The following is a 15,198-nucleotide window of genomic DNA, read 5'->3' on the forward strand; positions in this document are numbered from 1 at the left end:
TCATTTGAGAGAGGAGTCACCTCTTTCAGCCTTTTAGACTGACTTTGGTGGGGAAAGACTTTCAACAGAAAGTGGCTGTGAGGGTTCTGGCTGGGTAGGGTGCTCTGTCTCTGAATCTGAAGAGGGCACAGCTGCATAATCTGTACACCTACATCAACTGAGGTCAACATTGGCAAAGACTGTGGGGTTCTTTGACCGAGACTACAGAAGTCCTATAAGCAGCAGTAGTGTCTAGGGCTGTTGGGGTCCTACGTGGAAGAGACTTCAGGGGTCTTCCTTTTCTCCTTTTTTTCCGATGGCAGGGAGTTCTATCCAAGGGGAATGCCTCTTGGTACCAGGTCTGGTGAACTGGCACCCAGTGCAGCAGCAAAACCAGGTCCTGGGGCCCGGGTGCACTTGTTATGATGGCAGACCAAATGTCTGATGTGCATGCATGTGCAGATCTCCCAAGGAGCCCGGATCTGAGTCTCTGGGGATCACCACAGTAATTTGGACCCCAGGATGGGGGCACGCAGCTATGGAATGACAGGATACAGCAGTGACTTGCGTCCAGGATGAGGGGTACAGCAACAGCATGCCCTGGGGGGGGTGGACCAAAACCCTGGCAGAGCAGCAGCAGCTTGGCCTCTGTGATGTCAGGCCAAAGCTGTGACTCAAGTCACAAGGGGCATGGCACAGAGCTGTGGCATTACAACCCTCTGATGGCAAGTCGGTGCCATGGCTCAGGACCCAGAGGTGGGACGGAGAGCAGCAACGGCAGCATCACAGCCTAGTGATGGCGGGTCAAAGCCACAACTTTTAGGACCCCAGGGATCAGTCACAGAATAGCAGCGGCTCAGCCCCGGTGATGGCTGATCAAAGCCATGACTTAGAACCCTGAAGGCAGGGCACAGAAAGCATCGGCACTTCCAGTTTCATAGACGGCAAGGTGCCGTGGCGTCCCAATCCCAGAGAGTGGGACACAGCATCAACTGAGGCCCCTGGGGGCAGGTCTCCCCACAGCCGTAGCTGCAGCCCTGGTGAGGAGACACAGCAGTGGGGACTCCGGGCAGCTCCTTTAGCTGGGTGCAGTGTTGGTACAGACTGTGGGAGTGCTCGGTAGCAAAGTCTACGAATGTCCACGGCAGTGATGGGGATTACTGGGGTTCTCCTGCTCTCCTTTTCCCATCGGGTATAATCCCTCCAAAGGGGTTAATCTTTGCACTGAGCTTCTCTAGACTGGGAGGTGGAGTGATGCAGGTAAAACGCTTCTTAGACTTTTCTATGCAGCTGTGCTCGGTATTTGAGCCCCGCAGGGTTTCTGTTGCTTCTCTGTTATAGTCTCGAGCTTTCCCAGATCTGCTTGGTATGTTTATAGTTCCTTATTCATTGTTTTTGTGGGGAGACAAGCTTTGGGACCTCCTAGCCAGCCATCTTGCTAATGTCAATCCCTATAGTGAAATTTTTGTTTTATTTCATTTGAAGTTTGAAAAAGTGGAAAAGAATCGGCAAAGTTAGTAGTGGAGAATAAGTGTAAATCCAGACTGGTGGAAGGGGTAGTTTTATCTATATTTAAACTTTACTAATTCTGTTAATGGTGCAAATAACATCCATACAGTTTGACTAGGAATTACAGGTTATGTTTTGTAGCATATTTACCTTTTGTTTAAATATTAATCCTTTGCTTCTTAATATTAATTTATATTCCTCAAAATGTACAATTTGTGATGGCCCATAAAAAAGAAACAACAAACCAGTTTAGGATTTAAATTTTTTTTCTAGCTTGTCTATACGCACAAAAGAAAAAAATCGTGTTTCAAAAGTGAAAACTTGTGACTTAATTTCTACCCATCAATGCCGAATGCAGTAGGCAGAATATGTGTCAGCTCAACCAGTTAGATTGAGATTCTGGTCGTAGGCTGTAATTTGGAGCTGAATGAATATATGAATGTCAAAAATTGGGAGCTAGTCTGATCCTCAATTCAAGGAAAAGAAAAAGCCTATGAAATGCAATTGGTCTTTTTTAAAAAAACGAAGTATCTTTGCTGGTAACTTTAGGGATGCTAGCATGTCTAAGGGTTTCAACAAATTTACGTAAGAGCAACTAGTAGTTGAGAACACAGCTTTATTAAATAAGAAAGTTTAAGTGGTATGTAACTTGAAGAAGCTGGTCTGGAGTCGGCTGTGTTATTGATTAATTTATACTTTTTAATAGTGGTGGAGGTGGTCCCAGCTTTGTCTGGTCAAGGCCTGGGTGTTACTAAGTAGGAGTATCTATAAAGATATAGAAGCAGGGAGTCATTCATAGGATCTGACAGTACAGAGTAAGTAGGAAACAAAGTATTTCATGAGAATGTGGCCTCTGGAAGGCCCTCACACCAAGCAGTGTTTAAATTTAGTTTCAGCATTCACAGCACAAACAGAGAGAAACTCATAGTTGACACAAGATGAGTTGTCCTCATCCATCTTCCTTTAAAGTTGCTTACTCTGGAAAGGATGCCAAATTTGGGATGTTCCCATAATCACCCTCCACAGACGACATACATCCTTTGTACATCAAAAGGAAAAAGCTGTGACTCAGGGTGGAGGACCCTAGGGGATTGGTTTGCCGAAATTGCTCTTCACTAATCACACACGCTTGTTTGTCCCTTCTCTATTTTAGAACTGGAATAGGAAGAACTTATTCCAGAAATCTGGGGCAGCTCTAAACTCTGGCTTTCTCGTAAACTTGGCTACTCGAAGTCTCTGTTACTAAATGTGTCTAGTCTTGTAGTCATTTGCAAACAATAGTGATAAACCATCTGTGATGGCGAATTGATCTTTGAAAAGTAACCTTTTCAGTACCAGAGAGAACCATTTCCTGTGGCCCACTGGAAAGATGAAACTTGGTTATTTCTCAGGTGTGCTCAGCCAAGACTCCGTCTTTTCCTGAGCCAAAACTACTTTTTTAGGCAAGACTCACTTCAACCATTTACCTTTACGAGGAATCCAGCTTTGCTCCCAGGTCCATTTATCTCCATGTAAGCCATCCCTGTGCTTGAAAATATTATGTTATGTTAAAGCTTGTCACTGTGGTTGTGAGATTTCAAACATCAAGGTCAAGAATCTGAAAGTGTTACTGTGGCATAAGCCTCTCGAAGGCAGCTGTGGTGGTCGGGGCTGTTTCAAGGCCTGAGGCTCCCCTGCCTGTGGTTGTGGGGAGACACTCTATCCATTCCTGCAAGTTATTTGTGGCTCTCTGAGGAACTCATTTAACACTCTTCTCCAGTGCACACTCTGGGGAGGTAAAGCCAGACTTCTCTAGTCCTCATTTAGAATGGTTGCTTCAATCCAAGCGTCCAGGGGCACAGAAAGTCTGGTGGTAAGGGGCGAGCTCCCAGAGAGAGCCCGGAGGAGTGAAAGGTGGAACGTGCCACCGTTCTCTCATCCTTGAAATTCTGATGGACAGCGAGCTGCAGAGCCACATAACCAACCTACGAGCTTTCATCCTGAGTCCCAAAGCCTGCCAGCCCTCATAGCTTCTGAATAAGCTGGGTATTTGGAGGAGAGGTCGTGAAGTTGGTTGAATTTTATGATGGACAGAAAGTTATGCAGAAAACCCATTTTGTTTCACCTCGGAGGTCTTTCTGAACAGCTTGGTTCCACTTTTCTCTCTTTGGGTGTAACTATAAATGTAATCTAACCATTTTTAGATGTAAACTCTTTGGTACCTCCTCAGCGTTATCTTATTGATAAAAACTTACTCTAGGTTTCCTGTAACATGGCCGTCGAAGGTCAATGTATTGGACCGGAAGTATACAAAATCTAGCATCCAAATTATTAGCCTAAAGGGGAAAAAAAATTCCTTGAGATAAGATTTTGTCATTTTACTGTTTTTCTGAAAAGAGTGTAGAAAAAAATCCATCTAATTGAGGGTTGTGAATTCTCTGAGTATGACTAGTCCTAGTTTAAATCATGAAAAATGTGGTGAAAAAGGTAATTTTCTTCCTAAGTCCTGGATTTTAGTTGTTTCATTCTGGGTTTCGTGATGAGACTCCAGGCAAGTCGCAAGAGGCCGTGTAGTCCAGCTCTTCCAGTTCTGAGCAGTAGAATGGATCTTGCAGGAAGAAAAATCCAGCAGTTTTACTTGATTTACTGGAACATATCATATTTTTGCCATTAGTATCCATTTTCCCATTTGCTTTTATGGGAGTGTTTTCTCCCTCTATGAATATTCATACTTACATCTATACATGTGTGCGTGTATAACGTTATGTAAGATTCGAGCTTTCTATAACGTCGGTGATGTACAGAACTCCGTAGAGATCGCCATATTTTAGCGAGCAGGAAAGGCCTCTGTGAGTGTCTGTTTCCAAGCTTTCCACGGAGACTATAAATTAGGCCTGGGAAGGCTGTAAGGAGTCAGTAATTTATAGACTATTAAGCTAGTTAATTAGAAGTGATTCTTGAGCATATCCAATCGAAAACACATGTTTATAAAGGACAAACAGATTCAATACAACATGTCTTTGACCTAACCAGACCCAATCAATTAACAAAATGGGAGATCTTATTTTGCATATCTCCCACTCCCCCCAAAATAGAATCACTAACCACTTGTTAACCACACTGACTTTCTAACAGACAGAGTGGTAGCCCCAGAAACGTTCGGATGGAACACCCTATTAGAGTGTTCAAAACAGCAGAGTCTACAAAACAGGAAGAAAGCCCTGCTTGCTTTTTTTGCCTCCTTCCCTGGTTTGACTTGCTGTGATAATTCATTGCAGATTTCTTTTTCTTTGACAGAGTGCCTACCGCAGGAATGGGATGGCTTTTCTGGCCTGCTGATGGGACTGTGACTGTAACAACAGGAAAGGCAAATGTTATATTAAGGTGATTTCTGTTCCCCTCTTTGGACAAAATAAAATACAAGTTTACCTTCTCCGTACCCTCAGGAGTGGGCTGGTTTGTTGTGACTATCAGCTGGCTGACTCCAGCTCTTTTTCCAGCGCCCTCAATGCTTCGTCTTGTTTACTGGCTGGGCCGCTTAGCTAATTAATGGCAGGATGTTTGGGATAGTGTGTAGGTGGACAAGAATGCAGATCACACAATTTTGAAATTTTAATTTGGAATGAATTTACTGCCCTCAGTTCACATATCTTAAAAGCAGTGTCTTCCCCCGCCCCCTGCCCAAGTGTTTAGTCTATGTTTTATTTGATGCATTTTGTAATCCAGGTTTGGGACAAAGGAAACAAAATTCAAAGGACAGCCACTTCTCCCCTTGCACTGTCCCACTGATTTCATATATCCTACATGTATTTTGGAAACAAATATTCATTTTATAAACTCACACTAATCAGAGACCTCATTGATCTGATGAACTGTTCCCATCTTCTCCTCCCTTCCCCTCACTTAAAGCGTACGTGTTATTTTTTCATGCCTTCTTCCCGAGTTTCCTGCGGATCGGCCTGTCCCGTGTGTTCTCCCTCATACAGGCCCTTTTCCCCTGTCTTCATGTCTCTGCGTCCCCTCTCCCTCCAGTCCCTAGGCCCACCGCTCACACACACACACACAGCCATTCAGAAGCAAAATAACCCGAAGCAGTAGAGGAAGGGGAGTTGAGTGATTTGCTGTCTCCCTTCAAAGCACTCCCACAGCTGCACTGGAATTGTGGACTGGGTGATTTCTTGCTGGTCGCCGCTGAGCTACCCTTCTGGCATCTAGACTTTCTCCATTAAATGAGGAACTCGAACTTTTGAGAACAAATCAAAACGTAACAGATGTAATTGTACGGTTCCTGGTTCAACTTGAATTACAAAAAAGGAAGTTATTTCTTTAATTCGGTAGGACTTCTGTGCACTTTTATTTTTATCATGGTTTTTGCACACACCAAAAGAGCCTTTGTAAAGCATTAATAAAAACAGAAATCGCAAGCATGAAAGATTTTCCTCCTGTGACCAAATCATCGTGAGGCTCCGTTCATATGATTGTGCCATCTTATTCACATTTGTTAACTGTCATTTACCTGTTCTGCGTTAGTCCTTCTGGAAAAAATCTTCATGTCAAGAACAAAAAAAAAAAAAAACACAGATATATAATATCAAAAAATTGCCAAGGGGTTTTGATGTTCCATCTGCGCTTGCTGAAATGTATGATTAAACTTTTCTTTTTATCATCATTCTTATTTTTCTTGGCATCCCTAATCATGGAAAATTATAAGCTTGCAGTAAACATCCTAACTTTTAAAACGACAGCATTTATTGTATTTGGTTTCGATCTGCCAGGCTTATAGATGTATGAAATTTTCAGGGGCTAATTTTTCACATCAAAATTCCTTCTCTCCCACATTATACATTTTGAAGTATGCACAAGGCAAAAAATACAGGGTTTAGGTTTTTCCCTTCATTTTATCCTACCTGATCTCCTTATAGTCCCCGAGAAGGAAGACTCAACGTACATTTCTCTCAGAAATATGACAGGTCTGTGTTTTTGTTGGTCTGGCGTATGTTTGTCTATCTTGAACAGTCTGACAGGTAATTATTTATAAAATCTGGTTTTGCCCAGTAAGTCCATATAATAACCTTTCACTTTTCATCATAAGCCAGTGAGCTGAATTTAGAATAAAACAAGGTCATTTATGTCTGTCCCAAACCAGCCTAGATGTCCCCATAATTGCTCAGTATTAATATTTTTAATTCTTTTTTTTTTCTTTTCTACACTTAGCTTCTTTCTCTGACTCTTTCAACAACACTGAATTTGAAGCGAAATAAAATTGTCTTAAGCAGTGGGTATAGAAAAAAATTTATAGAAGGAAAATCTCAAAAACTGTGACTTGAGTAAATTGCTCTCTCAAGATTAAAATGTTAGGTAAAGTCATAAAATGTTAGAGCAGAGATGGTCTTAGAGATCATTGTAAACAACCATTCATTTTCCCAATGAAAGTATGTAGCCTGGAGAGGGAAGCTAACTTTCCCAAGGTCACTCAGTAATGGCAGTGACAGACCAGAGACGAGATCCATGGCCCCTCGTTCTCAGGCTACCGTTTCGCTCCACCATACTGGATTTGTGTAAGATACTACCAAGACACATTTGGGATTTTATGGCATGTTTATCCTCGACAGTAACCTACATTTATTTTTTAAATGGTACTAATTTGGTCACATTCTAGAGCGTAAGTATTACATTAAAATCTTCTTCAAAGGGACCATGGTATAATTAAATGATCTGTATTATAAGTCAGTTATACATCAGTTTTTTTAAAAAAAAGGTCTGTAAGCAGGGGAAGGGAAACTAACATACTTTGAGCACCGAGTCTGTGTCAGGACCTGACCTCTGGGATTTCGTTGATCTTCACAATGACTTCATGAGGTAGTGGCTATCAAAACCAAAACAAGCACATCAGTCTCATTTCTAAATCCAATATGAATACACAAAATAATCTGTATTTTTGTAGCCTTGTGTTTTGGAGATCGAATCTGAAAAACATAAATAAAACCAACAAATCAGTAAAAACAGCCTCTCTTATGGGAAATTGACACGGCCTCATAGATTTGAGGGTAAAGGAAATAGAAATATTTCTCCCTTCACCTAAATTTGGAATGTGACGTTCCAAACATGCTTTCACATATTGCAATAGTTGAGATTCAAAAATAATGTTCCAATTTTAGAACCAAGAGTTTTTATTTAAAAACCATCAGAAGCACAAATATTTTTTAAATGTTGTCTATAATTCCTGTACCTGGGGAAAATTCTTCATTTATTAATGTTTGTCCCGTTTCTATAAATAATAAACAATCCACATTTAATGCTTTTACCACGTAGAAGACAAATAAACATAAGTGGCGATTCTTGGTCTGACAGAAAACAAGTTTACTTGTCTAGAAATTATAAAGTTTAATTTTATGAAAAAATTTTATATAGTTCCCAAATCAGGTATTTCTTTCCAGTTCATATAACCCCTTGTGTAAAACTGAATCACTACAGAGAAAGTATTCCCTCCTCTGCCCTCCTGGAATTTCGATAGAACCTTCCCAGGTTGCATTTAAAATTCAACCTTCAACCGTGTATACATCTCATAAAATACTTTACGGTTTCCGGTATGCTCTGGCTGAACATTTCATAGTACATAAACACTTCTGCAAATAATAGGAGGGCATCGAGTTTGAATGAATATGTCACAGCAGTGGCTCCCACAGAAAGCTGATTCTCCAGCAATGTCTTTTTCTTATATCTCCTTATTTGAAATCCAAGATGAAACTTTCTGTGCTCTTCTAGTAAAGGGAAGGGGGGTGGAGGTAGGCAGGGGACTCTAGCAGTTTTCGTGGAGCTGTGTTCATTAAAGCAGACGCTTTCTGCAGAGGGCATCAAGCCAAACTTAAACAACAAAACCATGCCTGCAGGAATTGGATATGAATGGGATGGTCAAATAAGGGCCAGATGCCTTTAAAAACTCAAATATTAAAAAAGTCATATCTCTTAAAGTAAGTCTCCAGTGTTGGGAGTGATACTGTAGCGTGTAAAAAAAAAAAAAAAATCTAACACAAGGAAAGAGACTTGCATTTGTTTTCTGGAACAAAATATCAGATATGCAAGCCATCATAAGTCATGGGAGCTTTGGCAATTGAAGCATATTTTTAAATAATCAATTCCTAGAAAGTCACCAAAAGCCTCCATACAATATTTCATTGTTGGAAACCACTATAATTCCGTAGAGAGCCTTATATTCATTCCTCTCCTTCTGCTCACCACCACCCAGTATTCACTGTTCCTGTTTATTTCAAAGGAAAAAAATAGAGAAAAAAAAATACTGGGAAAAATCAAGAGTCAAGATGCTTGCTTATTTAATTTTACTTAAACCAGGTAACACTTTGCTTGCTATCAAAAATGAGGCTATATTGTACCAGCGTTTTAAGAATACGTTTGACATAATAATTACAGCTGTCCACGTGCCATCCTGTGTAGCAAGCGCTTTGTGCGAGTTGTCCCATTAGGGACAGCCCCTCTGTGGGATGCGCACTGTTCCTCCCCCTGTTGCCCATAGGATGGACAATGGCGATGGAGCTGGAGTTTGTACCCAGCACTTTGACCCCAAAGCCCATGCCCTTCACTACTGTTCCACAGCGTGGAGTATGCTCGAGGATAAGTTTCTAATAATGAATTAAAGGGAATTGCTTTTCTGAACCTAGAAGCACTTCTCAGTACCAAAAAACTTCATTACAAGAAAATTTCATTTTAACTGAACATTCCTTCTCTAGGGCCAGGTATTAGGTACATAATGGAATATCATATCATGTGTAATAGACTACAGTTACATTGAATGATGCCAAGTCTTCTATAAGGTCTTAAACCTTAAGATAAATACATATGATCAATGCATACACTCAGAATCCCTATACAAATTATGAGAAAAACGTCCTCAAAGATCCCAGATCCATGTTTATAAAGCCTCTCCTTTATGAAGACCACATTTCTCCAGAAGGCTCTAATTACTTATGCTACTGTTTTGTACTTTCAGACGAGGTATGTACATCCTGTTACAAAATAATCCGCATCTTCTTTACATGTGTTTGCAGTGGCAGAAAGAAAGATACATAGGACAATCCCTTGAAACTTGATACAAATGCCCTTTTTTAGGTGTTTGCTGGTTAATGATGGCATAGGCATTGTTTCTCCTGGCCCGGGATCTCTGTGCATGTGCTTGGGGGGAATGGTGGACAGAGATAGAGAGGAAAGCGGAAAGAAAATTGCTGAGCATGATAGGAATCAGAAATGATGATTTTCCTCCCTAATCAGTAGTTAGCAGCTTCCCTAATTCAGCCCTAGGTCTGCTCTGCCTCAGCTCAAGTCACTTGCTGACTTAGGTCCCTTAGGACTCCCAACTAGCAGCGCACCAGCCTATGGCCCAGCATACCTGCAGGGTTGTTTTCTGAATGGCATTGATTGACTTCTTGCAACCACTTTACTTACGAGAAGTTAGTTCACCTGCCTGTGCACTGGCCACTTCTTGTCACTTAGCCAAGCTGTCCCTGAGCAGCAGTGACTGTGCCGCTGGTGGGCCGGCTTGCCACACTTCCATAGAGCTGACCTGGAAGAGCCAGTGAGCCCAGAGGGACTCAGGCAGCTTGTTCGCTATGCGGCAACATAAGCGAGATCAGCATGGCGTCAACGTCCTGTGTCCCGGGGAGGAGGGGTACTCTACCACAGAGGCGCCAACCCTACAATACAGGCAGGCAGTTCCTCAGCTTGCACCCATACCTGACAGGAGGTTGAGGTGGAAAGTCCCATGCCTCATCACAACCAGAGAGGCGGATGAGAAACTGTCTTGTGGTGGCCATCTTGCCACATCCCTGGGATGATACAGACTGAGATGGAACCTTGCCTTCATGGCCTGTGTGGAGACTGCAAGGTCACCAGGGTGTCTTTCCCCTACGATATGTAGGACGTCCTGTGTTTCTGTTCCCAGTGTGAAAAATAAATCTGCCTCCCCGTTCCTTGGTTTTCATGGTGGCCTCCTTCCCTAGCTCTTTCCTGTAAAGGTTGCCTCAGTGCACACTACCTTCTGCTTCCTCTGAGCTAATTATGCCCCTCTTATTCTTTATACTTCCTATTTTGTGCCGCTAATTGTCTGTGGGCCTTGTAGCCTGCACCGGATTAAGAATTTCTTGAGGGCAAGTCTTGAATGTATACCCCCTTGTGATCGCCACATGCACGTATTGGGTATTCAATAAACATGTGCTGGTTGGTTGGTGGAAAAGAAGTTATTCATTTAAACATAAGCACAGAATTTTTTTTTTGGTTGGTTGGTTAAATCTGTTTAATCTTTTATTGATGCTTGTTTGGCTGCAAATCTCATGAACTGTAGATGGTCACAGCCTTTTTCTTAAAGACAAATGCAGTGTCTCAGGGAAACCAGAGCACTCTGGTTCCTTGTAGCCTTTATGAGTAGGTCACTGTAACTTCAGTCTTGTTTGAAGGGGTTGGCGACCTCAGAAAGACCGGTCGCCTCACTCACAGTGGTCCTACTGAACCTAAGAACATGTGTGTCCCCCCTGCATCCGTACAAACCTGAAAAAGAATGAGAGACATACTTGCTATTTTTATATACAGTACCATCTTTGAAAACGTGCCAGTTCTCCTACTGGTTTATTTAAAGACGGTGAGCCATTTTAGGATAAGAGTTCCCTGAAGGTAACAGCAGTAACGCGTCCACTGAACATAAAGCAAATATGAAGATCTGTTTAGCTCGAAAATAAGGAGATTTTGTGAACTGGAAGCAACAGTTCATCACCCAAGAGTAGCTTACAACTAAAATGTCTGGGTTCTTTGTCTCTGTTATTCATTCGTTCATTCATTCATTCATTCATGCAAGCAATCATGTAAAAAAAAAAAAAATAGCCCTCTTGAAAGCCAAGCAATCAACATGGAGTCTATAATTCCCACACAGTGAGTCAGGGAACTGTGCGAAAGTAGAATTCTTGAAAGGGGCTCGGGAGGCCATTAAATAAACATGTTTTGCCCATGTAGGTGCCATTCTGTTTTAATATATATATATATATATATGTGTGTGTGTGTGTGATTTATAAAATTCAATTCTTTTAAAGGTGATCCTGAAATCCTGGTCGCTTTTTGACATTACCTATGATTTTTCATTCAAGAGTTAACAAAAGTACAAGTTACAGAATGTGTGGGTCCATGAATTTCTTTGTGTTAAAAAGTGATTCCCGGGGCGCCTGGGTGGCACAGCGGTTAAGCGTCTGCCTTCGGCTCAGGGCGTGATCCCAGCGTTCTGGGATCGAGCCCCGCACCCGGCTCCTCCACTATGAGCCTGCTTCTTCCTCTCCCACTCCCCCTGCTTGTGTTCCCTCTCTCACTGGCTGTCTCTATCTCTGTCGAATAAATAAATTAAAAAAATATATTAAAAAAAAAGCGATTCTCAAGCTCAAAAAAAAAGAAAGAAAGAAAAAAAGATAGCTGTTGCTTTCTGTGCTCCCCTAGTGACGTTCGCCAAGCTCTTCCGGCCTTCTGCGGTGAGTAGATGGTGCTTTCTGAAGACCTTGAGCTGCTGTAACTTAGATTTAAGTGTATATTTTTCCTGTGACATAAAGTATCACCTGAACTTTTTTTTCATATGTCTTATTTTGGGGAAAATTTATGATCTTTTTAACATTAGGAAGTTTTGCTTTTCCTGACATTTTATTGCTTTGCGTATTTGAAACGTTTCAATCCCAGACAATAAATACTATGTGATTATTGTTTTCATATGGATAGGCTATTTCCTCCTGGTTTTTCCCAACCCTTTTCCCAGCTAATAATACTCAGAAATTTATTAATACTTAACTGTGCCGTTCAGCTTTCCCAGAATCGTGTATAATGAATGTTAAAAGAGGGACAGGTCTCAAAGAGGGGTAGTAGCGCTTAAAAAGAAATCGAGGCGTGCAGTTTCCTTTCAGTTGGATTTCACATGTTTCCTGTTCAGGTGAAATGCAGATTATGTGTATTCCATAAATCACTTTTATAAACTATCATAACCAGTGATTGCATTAAATGGTATCTTTTTATATCCTCATTATGGAAGCGAAACAGATCTCAGCAAAGTAGGTGGATAGGAGCCGAGTCAGCCACAAGCGCTCAGGGTTGGAAAGCACCCACTTTTAGAGCTCTCCTCGCAGCTCCCTCCCCTTCTTCAGGTCTTTTTGCAGATATCACTTTCCCAATAAGGCCTCTTCTGCCCACCCTTCCAGATACTGAAACCCCAACTTCTGCCCTAGCACCCCAAACCCCCCTTCCTTCTTTTGGCACCCCAACATCTGCCTACCATTTCATATAGTCACATGTTTTGTTCATTCCCTCCTCCCTCTGGAGCACAGAGTGTCAAGTGCTGTAGCCCCAGCCCTTAGACCAGGCCCCCCACACCTAGGACAGGTCAGTCAGTGCTTTACTAGGTGTTTGAGCCATTGATCAGTCTTTAGTTCTGCAAAGTCTTGCGATGCCAGACCCACGTGATTGCACTCCGGCCTTGCCCTGTTCCTTCTCACTACTGGCCTGGCTTGTCCTTTACTCCCCTCCTTCCCCGTGACTTGCCAGAGTCCTCCGAACCTCCTCAGCTATGTTCCTCAGCACAACTTTTTTAAAAAGTTTTTATATTTTAGGACTTCCAAATCCTGTTCTGTTTCAACAGAACAAAAAGTTTGGCCACCACAAGCAAGAGTTGAGTTATGACGTAGTCAGGTTTTCATTTAATGTCTTGTAAAATTTTTGATATATTTATATCACTACTTACTCAAATTTTCTTTTTCCCACAACTCCAGGTTAGCTAATGTTTTTGGTGTATTTATTTATTATCTCATAGAGTGCAGTAGGTTTTTTAGACAGGACCCATAGAATATATTTCTTTTAAAAAAATTAGTTGAATGCAGTATCGTTTACGTACAGCAATAACCCCTTTTAGATACACAGTACAATTCAATGACTTTTGACAAATAAACACAGTCATGTAACCACCACCACGATCAAGATGCATTAATGCCAAAAAGTTTTCTCATGTTCCTTCGTAATCGATCCCCACCCATCACTCCTGGCAACCGCTGATCTCATTTCTATTCTTTTTTTTATTTTTTAACTTTTCCAGAATAGCAAGTAAAATGAAATAATTCTAAATGAGTTTGGGTTTAAGGGTTTTTCGTGTTCGTCTTCTTTCATTTAGCATAATGCTTGATTCACCCATGTTGCTGTATCAGTGACTAGTTCACTTTCCTTTATTGCTCGGTAATACTCCATTGTACAGACACACCACGATTTGCTTATCTCTGTAACTGAGTGGACATTTTGATTGTTTCCAATTTCCATCTATTAAAAATAAATCTGCTTTGAACATGGATGGACAGAGCTTTTTGTGGATTTACGTGTTCATTTATATTGGGTAAATACCTAGGAGTGGGATTACTGGGTCAGATGGTAAGTAAATATTTAATTTTCTAAGAAAGTGTTTTCCAAAGCAGCTCAACCAATGGGCCCTCCCACCAGAAATGTGAGGTTTCTAGTTGCTCCATAACTTTGCCAGCATTTGATACAATTCATTCTATTTGTTTTGTTTTGATTTTAGCCATTCCGATAGGTAGGTAATAGTATTTCACTGTGCTTTTACTTTGCTTTTCTCTAATTACTAATGATATTAAGCATTTTTTCACGTGTTCACTCGGCATCTGTAGCTTTTCTCTATTGAAGTGTTCAAATCTTTTGTCCATTTAAAAAAATTGGTTGTTTTCTCTTATTAAAATATAAGAGTTCTTTTTAGAGCCTTTATACAGAAATGTGTTTTCCACATATTTTGTCTGAGTCTGGGGCTTGACTTTCCTTAAAGTATATTTGCAAGAGCTGAAGTTTTTAATTTTGAAGAAATCCAGTTTTTAGTTTTTATTCTTTCATGGCTCATACTTTTTGTCTTATCTAATCTTAATCTAACCCAGGCATACAAAGGTTTTCTCTTATGTTTTCTTCATATTTTAAATTTTAACTTTTACATTTAAGTCTTCGATTCATTTTGAGTTTATTTTTGTGTATGATGCAAAGTGAGGGTTGAAGTTCTTTTTTTTGTCTTTCTGCATATGGATGTCTGATTGTTCCAACACTATTTGTTGAGACAATGTATCCTTTCTTTATTGATTTATCTTGACATATTTATCTGAAACCATGTATACATGGGTTTATATTTTGGATTCTCTTGTTCTGTTGATCTGTATGCTTATTCTTAAGCTGGTACTTGACTGTCTTGATCACTAAGTCATGAAATCAGGTCTTATGAATCCGTCCGCTTTTTCTTTTTCAAACCTTTTTTTTTTTTAATTCTAGGTTCTTTGCTTTGCAAATTTCAAATTTTCAAATTTCTACAAAACGTGCTGGGATTTTTTTTAAGAGGCGGAGGGACAAAGAGAGAGGGAGAGGGAGAATCTTATGCAGGCTCCATGCCCAGCTCACGAGCCCTACACAGGGCTTGATCTCTGAGATCATGAGCCAAAATCAAGAGTCAGATGCTCAACCGACTGAGTCACCCAAGTGCCCCTCATGTGCTGAGATTTTGATTGGAACTGCTTTGAATCTATAACTCAGTTTGGGGAAAATTGACAGCGGTGTTAAGCCTTCTAATTATCGAATATGGTATAGCTCTTCATTTACTTAGGTCTTTCCTCGTTTCCCTCATCAGTGTTTTATAATTTTCAGAATATAAATCTAGTACGTATTTTG

The 15,198-nt window shown here is 40.9% G+C and overlaps 1 protein-coding gene across 4 annotated transcripts in view; it reads left to right on the forward strand.

Annotated features, from left to right (window-relative positions):
• SUPT3H (SPT3 homolog, SAGA and STAGA complex component) overlaps positions 1–15,198 on the forward strand; it is a 533,155-nt gene that overhangs the window by 505,078 nt on the left and 12,879 nt on the right. Inside the window, exon 12 of one of the 4 annotated variants that reach the window (XM_087857063.1) lies at positions 4,765–4,906. The exons of the other annotated variants lie outside the window; for them this stretch is intronic. Within the exon in view, the coding sequence (XP_087713189.1) occupies positions 4,765–4,806 (42 nt within the window). The 3' untranslated portion in view covers positions 4,807–4,906. Of the gene's footprint in view, positions 1–4,764; positions 4,907–15,198 lie in introns of those variants that run through there. 4 annotated transcript variants of the gene reach the window in all.

This window comes from Ursus americanus, chromosome 29 (assembly GCF_024610735.1).
Source record: "Ursus americanus isolate L20-20 chromosome 29, mUrsAme1.1.p, whole genome shotgun sequence".
In the NCBI taxonomy this organism is placed as follows: Eukaryota; Metazoa; Chordata; class Mammalia; order Carnivora; family Ursidae; genus Ursus; species Ursus americanus.